The sequence below is a fragment of the Glycine soja genome, unplaced genomic scaffold (assembly GCF_004193775.1).
Source record: "Glycine soja cultivar W05 unplaced genomic scaffold, ASM419377v2 tig00105528_1_pilon, whole genome shotgun sequence".
Classification (NCBI taxonomy): Eukaryota; Viridiplantae; Streptophyta; class Magnoliopsida; order Fabales; family Fabaceae; genus Glycine; species Glycine soja.
This window is the reverse complement of record NW_021144551.1, coordinates 1-11,811: the sequence shown is the minus strand read 5'-3', so window position 1 is coordinate 11,811 and position 11,811 is coordinate 1. Positions and strand designations below refer to the sequence as shown.

Sequence of the window (11,811 nt, the reverse complement as noted above, 5' to 3'; positions counted from 1 at the left end):
TATATATATCTTAGATGAGTGTGTCTTTCTTGATGTGTAAATGCATGACTACTTAACTCCCTTTATTTGTGTGTAGTCGTGAATGTAGTAGTTGAAGTTGTGATTCCTTAATACATCCTCATTAACTATTTAATTCTTAATTCTTATATGTACATTGTATACTTATTATAAGAACCTTATAATTCTAGGTAAAAATGAAAACACCAATGACACTCAATTTTATTAACCAATTGGCATCAGGACATTAATATTGTATTTATAATCATAAAGGAAAAATTCAATAATTCAATAAACATTCAAAAATAAACCTCAATTTAACCTTTAAGGATCTCTACACATGTTCATTCTAATCCCAATTGCGATAAACACATCTCTTACCTCTAAGCGGGCTCACATGTGCATTGTGACAACAATAGCAACATCTCTAACGGTTTCCTGAGATTCCTCAAATTTTTCCTCCGATTGCTCTGATAGGGTTCCTAAACATCAGAGAGAAAAAGGAATTGAGCCTCCATTTTGTACTGCTTCGTGCAATTTGTTTTCTCTCTCCATAAATATTATCTCGCAAATCCCAATAGTGAAGTATGTGAAAACGAGTTAGGTTTTTTTGAGCATTCGAGGTGCAAGCCCTAGAATCATAATGACTCTAGATCTTTTGAGTGATTCTTCACAAACTTGGGTTTATGTTCAATTGTCAAGGCTGAACGTTGGGGATTGTTTAGGGCCTCAACTCTCAAATTAGTCAAGGATATGATTAGAAATAAAATGAAAATGAAAAGAAAACCGATAGTAGAGATGAATTCTCAAACTGTTATTTTCCTTAGTTAAGGGAACAATTCCAAGCTTCCAGCTACTCATCATTACTACAATATTTTCTTGGTTTTAGGTCAAAACTACAATCTTATTAAAGACATTAAGAACCTACACAGTACTAGGCCATGTAATACAGGAAGCCAACAAACAGTCTCTCACCAAATTGAGCCACATAGGATCCTTTGAGGGCCTGGATCAACAATGTATGAACAAGGAACCTAAATAAGCAAGAGTTAAACTTAGTCAAAAACAATTTATAATAAGGAGTATGCCTATACCAAGAAATGTTCAAGTTAATATTCGGTAGGTCAAATTAAGAAAATGACATGCCATCACTAGTAAATCATTTTATAATTCAACTTGACTTAGCAGCCATAGAACTACACCAAGTATGCAAGGAAAAACTAGAAGCAAGAAAGTGGGGTGTTATAAAGGAAGTCCCTAGCAAATTTATGCCAAACACATGCTCAAGTTTCAACATAATTTGCAACATCTAATTAAGAGTGCTTTGCTTGTAGTGATTTCTATCTCTAAAGCTACAAAGAACAAGCGCGAGTGAATCAAAACACAAGTTTCAGACATATGTTCACTTAATCAGTTAATTGTAGTGTTGTCAATGCCTGCCACTAGTCTTCATATATTTTGGAGTGACAATTACTGGCTTTCTCATCTAAACAAATATCTCCTTAGGCTTTATCTTATCCACTAAATGCATAAAAAGTAAAAGTTGCCAAGATTATTGCCTTGCACAGATTATACGTAACATATACAAAAAATATATGTGAAGTTTCTGGAAGATACATAACAGCATGCAAACAATATAGGAATAACAGGGGAGAAGGAATTGAAAACAATAACACACGAGAAAGGCAGAAAGCTATCTGTTAGGAGCCAAAATAGGAACGGTAAAACTCAAGTAATGTTGATACTGAATTGGAACAATATCAGAGGTATAAACCTCTTTTACAATGTTGCAATCCAAGAAAATATAAAAAGAAAAATAGGGTAATGGCTTATAGCTGGAGACTAGCTCCTTACAAGATGAAAGATAGAAAACAAACAATAACAGAAATTAGAGAACCCCTTTCCTGAGGCAGAACTTCACTCAGTCTAGCCAATATTGATATTTGATACTAATTTTTTGATACCCCTTTTCGATTACCACAACTACACCCATTAGATAACCTTCTCTCTCCTCCCTCTCTCCCCTTGCCACCTGTCATTTTCTGTTATATTCTCTCTCCTTCAACCACATTAGCATGTTCCACTCCTCACTTCTTCCTCTATGGGTCTAATTTCTCTTCCCTGCCACTACCACACTCATTCATGATTGGCCTGTGACTATCCTATTATAGGTGTTACAAGCATTGAATTTTATGTTGCAAACTTACAATCTGAGAACTCAGAAAGACCGAACTTTAGCCAGCAATGCAGAGGTACTATACATGCTTAAGGCTTTTCAAAAATGCATTTTGAGCTCTTCCTATTTTGAAATTACCAAAATGCTTTTCAAAAAGATTGTATCTAGATCTACCATGAAACTAATTCTATGAAATTTCAGATGTGAAATTGAATGACAATATAACAGCTAAATCTTAGCCTTAAGTGAAAAGAAGGATTCGATCCAATTTCATGATTGAAAGTTTCACAGTCATAATGCAACATACAACACTAGCAAACAAAACCACTTCAGATTCTTCAGTCTAGTATGTGTCCTTTTTTCTTCGGTAGTTTTGTTCTTTAAGGATGATCCAGACTGTTGTAATACATACCATGCAAAAACTTCAAAGACAACATAAACTGATTGCCACTAAAAGATATTTGTTGTCATTTCAAAAGAACTCAAATAAAAACTAGTTTTCTGTTGCAGTCTCAATTCAGTTGTAAACAGAATATTTTACTCATCAGCATTCTCCAACAAAAAAATAATAAATTTTTTGTCTCAGACACATTGCTCCCCATAGTGTAGTTTCATAAAAAAAAAAAAAACAATGATGACATGGATGGAAGAGAGTCTCACTGTATCATGGAAAAAACAGAAGCATAAAATAAGTAAAACTGAATAATATGGAAAAAACTCTACCTGAAGATTTAATCAATTCTACGTTGTGGAGAGTTTTGAAGTAGGTACTCCACTGCTCTCTTTAGTTGCTCAAAAGATATATCTGCAGATGGTTGGTTCGCCAAAATCAATGACTTCAATTGAACAAAGCAGGGAGGCTGAGTACTCACCGAAACAGGATTTGATATATCCTACACAATTAGAGTGAATAGGAGGCATATTATAATTGACATTCTTAATTGCAAGATTGAGTATCGGCTAAAAATTTGACACAAGAACACCCATCTTATGAGCATTATGAAAAAAATAAAAGATGTAAAGAGGAGAAAGCATAGTAACTAACCCGTAGTATTGTCAGAAGGGTACCCGAATAGAGCCTCAGTATCTTTACATTGGTGAGAACTTGCAGCCAGCTTATGATGAGTAAGTCTGTATTCGGAAAAAGTGTATAACCAAGGGTGTCAATGGTTACTTCTTCAAGGAAAGAAAGATTGCATGCGGAGGAGATTGTGTGATTATTATGACCCGTGACTGTGAGAGAACTAAGGTTTGGAGTAGAAAGCGCAATTTTGTAAGCTCCTCCTTCAAAGCTACCACTTATGGTCAAACTAGAGAGGCTAGAATTTGATATAGAGAGGAATTTTGCATCTTTATGCAACGAACAACCATCAAGTATCAAAGTATTCAGCACATTACAGGTAGAAAACGGCTCAGCATAGTCATTGTCCCTTGCAGTAAAAGAGACAGCCTCAACTTGCAAGCTTTTTAATGCTGGCATGTTCAGAGATCCTGGAAGTGCTACAATCGAGGTGTCAAAAGAATTAAATGAAAGCTTCAGAAATGTCAAGGACTCACAGGAAAAGATGTAGGGGCGAAACTCGAAACTCTGTCTGAAGCTTAAATTTAGAGATACTGTAAACTGCTGAACATTGTGCAGCACAGCATATTTCATCAGCCTATTGAAGAGCTTGGGCTCTGCCATACCGCGACGCGTGAATTCAAGATTGAGCAGGGAAACTGAACCATCTCGGCCAGACAGAACGCGAGACACAAATTTGTTGAATTTGACAACATTGTTAAAGAGGGTTGTATTGAATCCAAGATAAGTTAGACGCTTCCAAAGGTCCTTCCATCTTTTAGACAAGACACAAGTTTGTACAGCATATTTTGTGTCCATAAATTCCATTATGTGGAGCACAACACAGTCAGGCAACTCACTCAGCCTGTCCCTTTCCTCTTCTCTGTCACTTCTGCTTCGCTTCTGTTGTCTCTTATCTGTCGTCATCTTCAACATTCCCTCAGTTTCTTTTCCTTCCATTGATACCTGACCAAAGAAACGTTTGACAAATATTTCACATACTATAGATTAAGATCATAGCAGATATTCATAACCTCTGAAATATTCCATTTTTTAAGGTTTAAATGTTTAATTACAGTTTGGTTCTTTAAATTTTAATCTGAGATTTTGGTTCCTTATATTTTGTTGTCTTTTTTTTTTTAAGTTGGTGTTTTTTAACTTTGGTTTCTGTAAATTTGTGTGTTTTTAATTTTGATTTATGTAAGTTTTTTTTTTGTTCATTTTTAGCTATGTATGTAAGTTTGTGCTTTTTTCAATTTTAATCCTTTAAGATTTTAATATTTCTTCTTTTTTTAGTCTTTGTAAGTTCACACTAAAATTGAAAAAAAAAAATCAAACTTAGAGGGACCAAATTGAAAAATTACAAACTTATATGAACTAAAAATGAACAAAACAAATTCCATGCACAAAAACTGAAAAAAAAAATGTAAACTTATGGGAACTAAAAATAAATAAAAAAACTTAGAGACACTAAAATTAAAAAAAAAATGTGACCTTATGAGGACAAAACCACATTTAAACCTATTTTTCAACTGAATTACATTGTCTATTAATATTGACATCCTTTGTGTTTCTTTTGGGATCTTGTTACATTAATCTCGTTTAAATGAATTTGACATCACACTTTAACTTCAAAATCTTAATATTACAATAGTCCCCCCCCCCCCCCCCCCGTTTCAATTGTGATTCTCTTCCACATGGTAGTTTCCCCCTTGAGTGGAAGTCATTTTCAATTCAAGGGATTCTCATGTTCATGGATTCATTTTCGTCTTCTTCACTTGTTCAAGCCAATCACTAAGTCATATCATCGACTCTAATATCAATTGTTGGGAAATCTGAGGAGGTATTAGGGATATTTACACTAAAGGGCCATGAGTAACCATATAAATGAACTTGACACTACACTTTAACCTAAAACCTTAAGGTTCATACTTATGGGTCTTTTCTTCACATATATGATGCTCAACATTCTAATTCCTATACGATGTGAGACTTCACCTCACACTTGTACTTTAAGAATCTTCTCGTCAAGTGTGAGTTTCTTTCACATGGTAATTTTCCTCTCAAGTGGAAGAAATTTAAAATCCATAAGTAGTACCCAAAGGTAACCCATAGAGCTTGCTTAACCATGATTGCCCAGACTTGCCTAGTCATTGCTGCCAAAATGCTCTAGTACCCCAAAGAGAAAAATTAAAGAAAACTCACCCACAACAAAAATGTTAGCTACACATTGTGTATGCATCAGACTCAAACACAAAAACAAAAATAAGGAAAGAAAAAATACGTACCCACACCTGACGATTGTGATTCCTAAAATGAAGAACAACAAAAACCTTTGAATATAACTGAAAGGTACAAACATTAGGGGCAATCCAGAAAACTTAGCAACCAAAATTGTTCTTCAAATGAAGAAGATAAACAAACTTCTAATAATTAAGTTTTGTCAAAGGTAAAAATGAAAAAGAAAAAAGAAGAAGCTTACCCATCACACTACCTTTAGATTTGTTGAAGAAGATGGAAATCACAAAAGGAGGAAAAGAAGAGGGCATAAGAGTTGGTGACTAGATGTCGAGGATTTAAGGGATTTTCTAGAAAAGGAAAAGGAAAAATGACAGAAGAAAAATCATTCTTCTCACTATGACCGACAACGACAATAACTTGATAGTTAGGGTTTGGCCAAGGTGCTATTTTCTGGAATTTTTTTGGGGGAAATGAATAATAGAATGTGAGAAACGTTTTAATCGATTTACTTTTTCAAGCTGCAGCCCTAACAAGCCAAAAATCACATTAGAGTCGGTGACCAGAGGAGGTTTTTTGAGGTGTTGTCTGAAAGATTTTGAAAGAAGAGAGAAAAGAATAAACTAAATGCAGAAGAAAGAAAAAAACTGATCAAAACTAATAAAAAATGAGAACAAATAGGACAAACTTAGATATTTAGATGCTAGTTTAGGCAGCTTTTATAAGAAGTTGACATGTGTCCTTAGTGGAGCCATTTTAATCAAAGTAACTGATTGATTGACTGAATGAAGTAATTGATAATTAATGATAGGCGGCAAAGTTGGATCCATGTGTGAGCTAGACCTTTTTTACAAAATATTTTCTAGTTTATGAATAATACAAAACAAGGTTACAAATTGAGTTTGTTGTGTCACAATTAGAAAGGAAGTGGAATATATGAGATCCTACATAATTAGAGTGAATTGAGGAATGCAAAAATTGACATACAAACAAAAATATGTTATGGGCATAAAGAAAAAATATAAAGGCAATGATGGATATGGAAAATCCTCCCTTGAGATCCTTTATGTATATATAAGAATTAAAAAAAGGAAAATTAAAAATAAAAATAATAATAAAGAAACATATATAAGAAAATAGATTTTTGAGTTTATATATACTTAATTTTCTTTTAGTAATAGATCGTATATCTAGTTTTACACATGAAATTAATAACAAATATTTTTGTTAAACTTATTATTCATCAAATAATTATTTATTAAATTTTAAATATTTAAATAAATATGTAAAAAATTGATCTCACATTATGGTTTGTGATTATGGGAAACAATTGTGAATTGTGATTTGGGATGATGAAAACTAAGAACTTGTCACAACGGTGTAGGGCTTTGCTCGTCTGCAATGAGATTATGGTACTCGACCAAGAACCTATCGAAGGGGACACAATAGGCAATGGTGTCAGAAAATCATGGTAATGTTCGACAAGACATTTCAGTTAATTTTTAGTTTTTTTTATTAATTAGTTGAAAAACTCATTTGATAGTTCGATAGATAAGTTTTTTTAATAGTTTCTCAATAACTTCTAACATTTTTTGAAACTTTACTTGAAGTATCTTTTTTAAAAAAATGCTAGCTTCTAGCTTCTAATTTCTATTTTTTTTTAATTTTTATCCTTAATATATTTATCAAATTTTCTGTTTATCCATTTTAAATAAATTATGAATTTTTTTTCTAGTAATTTTACAATTTTCAGCTATTTAACAACTAGTTTCGCATAATATTTTTTAAATTAATAAGGTATCTTTTTAGTTTTCAACTAGCTTTCGAGCTTTCAACTAGTTTTGTCAAACATAGTCCATGAAAAATAGTATGTTTGAATTAGAGTATCAAATTAAACCTAAAAAATAAACTAAAAGACTAAAATAGACATTAAATAAATTCTTAATGATAAATTACAATAATAGTTTATGAAAGTATAAGGATTTTATTATCTCATTTTCATTCTAATTTTTCAATAACTTTCTCGAGCATTCTATTTTACAAGTAACAAAATTCTTTTCAAAAAGATGATATCTAATTCTAAAGTGAAACTAAACCTAAGAAATTTTAGATGTGAAGTTGAACATGAAAAATGGCTAAATATCAAACACACACACTTATTCACAATCAAATATCATGCCCACAATTTAACATCTCATAATATCACATCAACCATCTCATTTTTACATATATCTCGCAAATTGATACATTCAATTTTGTACTACTCAATTTTCACAATAATATTATAATACCATTATAATAACTTATTACACCTTATAACTCATATACACATCACACAATAATAATATTTGCATGATACAAAACATATATATGTATATGTATATAGTAAATTAAACTACATTATTTTTAATCAAAGAATTTCTATAACAATTAATTTAATATTACGTCAAAAGAAATTACCACTAGGCATTAACCTTACAATTTTCTTTAATTTATTATTCCAGTATTACAATAATTATATACACATAACATGTTGATCATCGTCATAGAAAAATTAGAACAAGATAAGAATTTATATAAAATAAGTCATTGAATAAGATTATTTAAAATATAATTTATGTTAATAAAAGAGCTTAATTTTTTAAGGGGTTCACACTCAATACAAGAACACATCAATTTCACAACAATTTCTCATTGGGACATCAACTGATTCATCAAACAAATATAATTCATCGTAATAATTATAAGGATAAAATGAAAATTGCAAAAACACCCAAAAACTCATTTCAATTGATACTCTAAGGATCCCTACACATGTTCTCACTAATCCTCAATTGTAAATAACTCATCCCTTCCTCTAAGCGGACTCACGTGTCTTCCGACAGCGATAGCGGCATCTCTAGCGGTTCCCTGAGATTCCTCCAATTTTTCCTCCGACTGTTCCGATAAAGTTCCCAAACGTCAAAGAGACGGAGAAGGGATTGAAACCTCCACTTGTACTGTCTTCATGCGATTCCTTTTTCTCCCTCCACGAATATTATCACGCAAATCCCAACGGTGAAAGTGTGCACAATTGCATTTCGAACAACATATCGAACTTTCATGAAAATCCAACGGTTAAGGTAACCGAGATCGTAGTTTTACTAAAACTATTCTTGGTTTTTGCGGGAAAAGAGAAAGCTACGGTGCGAGGGGTATTTCTCTTAGCTCCAACATGTTTATACAATTACCAACGGTGCGAATGCTCAGAATTGGGTTGAGAACGTGCTGCTAAAATTTCATGACGATCCAACAGTGAATGATTCTGAGATCATCATTTTTCTAAGACGGGATAGGTAGATTGCGGGAAAAAGAAAGAGTTTTGAGAGGAGAAAAGAGAAAAACGAAAATGAGGCGAAGAGGAAGACTCCTGACTTAACATAGCTATTTATACCTAGGGTACTTAACCTATTATTTGCTCTATATTTATTTATTTATTTGCTCTATATTTATTTATTTATTTATTTTTACGAAAAAATGGGATGTTACAAAAAGTGTCTATGTCGAAGTTGTCTAGTGTTGTTGTCGAAGCTCATGTGTGTTATCGTCGTCATCATTGCATGCCCTCGCCCTCACATTAGCTTCACTCTCTCATCGTTTGTATGGTTCATTTTCCCTCGCTCATTCCCCCTCGCGGTCTTCCTATCTTTGTTTGCTTATAATTTGTGTTAATGACATGTTTGTCTGTGTGTGCTAGGTTGGAACATATGTAGAACACCGTTGAACTTTTCTTTCGATGGTGATTTGGAATGTTGTACTTTGGTCCCTATATATGGTCGTTTTAGAATGGAATTAAGTTTTTAGAATGGTAGGTGTGACTTCATTATGGTGATGGATTTGAGGTTAGCTCATGGTGCTTCTATAAGATTCAAGCTTTTAATTAAGCAAAGTCAAAATTGAAAACCTTAAAAATGAAATTTCCCAAATCTGAATGGAATCATGTGCCCTAACCCACATCGCACTTATCGTCGTTTTATTCATCGTCCTTCTTCGTCAGCAGCTAAGGCATCACATCCATCTATTAATATCGAAAGAGCAAAATAAATCAAGAGAAAAATTGGGGAAGCGAAAAAGAGAGAAATGAAAGGTAGAGTGAGGGAGATGGAGTGTTTGGGTTAGGTCTAGTGGATTGTGATGTTGGATCGATTGTTTAGGTTCGAAGAAGGAATGGTTCGTGGTGGCCAGGTCAAATACTTGGCCTTGATCACCTTTCTACTTCTCATCTTACTTCTCCTCATTCAGGAACTCCCGTTAAGCTTCTCAGAAAGGAAGATTCCAACAAGTAATTGTCTTTTTTTTTTCCTTTTATGACATTTATTATTCTTATTCAATAATTCATATCACACTTTCTTGATTATTATAGTGTTCCGTTGTTTTAGTTTAGCCACTAGCAATTAAGTTAAAGTTTATGTGATTGTGAGTGTGAGTATATAGTTAGTGGAATGGTGCCAACTCTATGTGAGTTAGAAAGTTATAGAGACTTGTTCTTATGATATCCAGTGTTGATGCATGTCATTAGTATTTTTTTTATTTTCCTCGTGTGCGTTGGTATTATTTTTAACAGAGATTGGTACAATTTGAGAAATCCAAGCATGTGAAGGCATTCTGATGTGGTGAATTTGATGGATGTATTGAAATGGCGGAGTCCACCCAGGGTATGCTATTAAAGAAAAAAAAAGAAATATACACGTAGAGAAGATGTCATTCGTCATGCTCTTCAACTCGAGAGGAAAATGTTAAAGAAGCATGAAAAAATAGATGATGCTTCTGACTAGATCAATTGTAGATCATATAATATACTGTTAAGAAAGGCGTATTCATGTATCTAGACATTAAGAAATGACAATGAAAAAAACAAAATCATATGCAACATCTGGGTAAAGAGGTTTGGGCCTAATATTTCCTTTTGAGATGTTTGTTCTCATTTTCTAATGAATCCAAATGTTTATTAGAAACTAATAGTTGATGATAGTGCTCTAACTCTAGCAAGTGATGGGTCTTTGCATAGGAAGTACAATTCAGGCTAATGGCCAACTTATTATTTAGATGGAAGAAAAAAGTAGATGTTAGATAGAGCAAAAAATATTGAATGCGTGTATTTTTTTTTTGTTTTCTGGATTGGGGCAAGTTGGTGTAACACACCAATTAGAAGGAGACTCTTGTTAATGTTGCAATGTTGGCTTCCCAATTTGGAGGGGAGTGTGCTTATTGCAACTCTTTGGCTGATGAAGAGAGTTAATATGCTTTTATGGATGTTGTTGAATCTGATTCTCTTGAAATTGGTTCTACTAATGTTGATTCGATTCCTCTGAAATGGAACTTGACATGGGTGATGAGATGACTACACTTTCAAGTTTAGTTTCTATCATGCATATCTTTTGTATAATTATAAATCTAATGGTCACAACTTGAAAATGCTAAAAAAATAAAAGGCATTTGATTTTGGTTCGAGTGGTCTATTTATTTTTCCCCAATATTTATTTATTTAAGTAATTTACTTCCCATACACTTCATTATATTTCTTGTGGTGAAAGTAGATAAGTTTCCTGTTACATTATTGCATGGATGGTGAATAATATCTAAGATTTATTTTTAACTAAGTCCAATGACATGTAATCCATGTACATGACATCACCTAGTGGGATAAGTCTATTGTTGTGATTGTTGTTGTTGTTTTTTGTTGTTGTTTGTTGTTTTGTATTGAAACAAATTCCTTGTGTCAAATTTTACTTCTTCCACATTCTTACATCTTTTCTTCTCATTTTCCTTAAAAATAACTTTGGATGGTGATTGTAACCCAACAAATCCTTATTAATATGTACAATATATGATTTTGTGCCTACACTCGTCCCTATCTCTTACAATAAATCAACAATTGGTTTTGCTGCTTATATTTATTATAAAGGTTTTAAAACTTCAGAACATTTTGAAGATTGACCAATGTACCGTGCAAATATAATTATAAGATTTTTAAATCCTTTCTCCTCGGGAAACTACTATTTACAACATATATGTATAAGTGCTCAACACCTGAAGAAAAAAAAAGTCATGATAGACCAAATTTATTGTATGAACATTGAGTAACCTACTTTGTTGCAACCTAGGACATTAAACTGAGATCATAATGAATTGTCACTAGCATGTTTCTCTTAATTTTGACTGGATGATAGTGCATGTATGTCAAAACCCCTAGGGTATGATTTTTCTTAATTGTTAGGTATGTTGTCAAGTGAGAATTCTTCTGAAGTGAGAACTATATATCTAGGGCATAAAATCATGCATGGATATTTGAAATTACAAG

General features: G+C 32.7%; 1 protein-coding gene across 2 annotated transcripts; it reads right to left on the bottom strand.

The window, feature by feature from the left end:
* Positions 1 to 790: 790 nt before the first annotated feature.
* LOC114404650 (F-box/FBD/LRR-repeat protein At1g78750-like) lies at positions 791 to 6,085 on the bottom strand. Of its 2 annotated transcripts, XM_028367520.1 has the most exons (5): positions 5,716 to 6,085; positions 5,522 to 5,578; positions 3,219 to 4,199; positions 2,897 to 3,066; positions 791 to 1,031 (listed from the first exon to the last, which is right to left on the bottom strand). In XM_028367520.1, the coding sequence occupies exons 3-4, from the start codon at positions 4,191 to 4,193 to the stop codon at positions 2,905 to 2,907; spliced, it is 1,137 nt and encodes a 378-aa protein (XP_028223321.1). In that variant the 5' UTR covers positions 4,194 to 4,199; positions 5,522 to 5,578; positions 5,716 to 6,085; the 3' UTR covers positions 791 to 1,031; positions 2,897 to 2,904. The 2 variants fall into 2 exon arrangements, with proteins under 2 accessions (XP_028223321.1, XP_028223322.1); XM_028367521.1 differs by lacking the exon at positions 5,522 to 5,578.
* Positions 6,086 to 11,811: the final 5,726 nt, after the last annotated feature.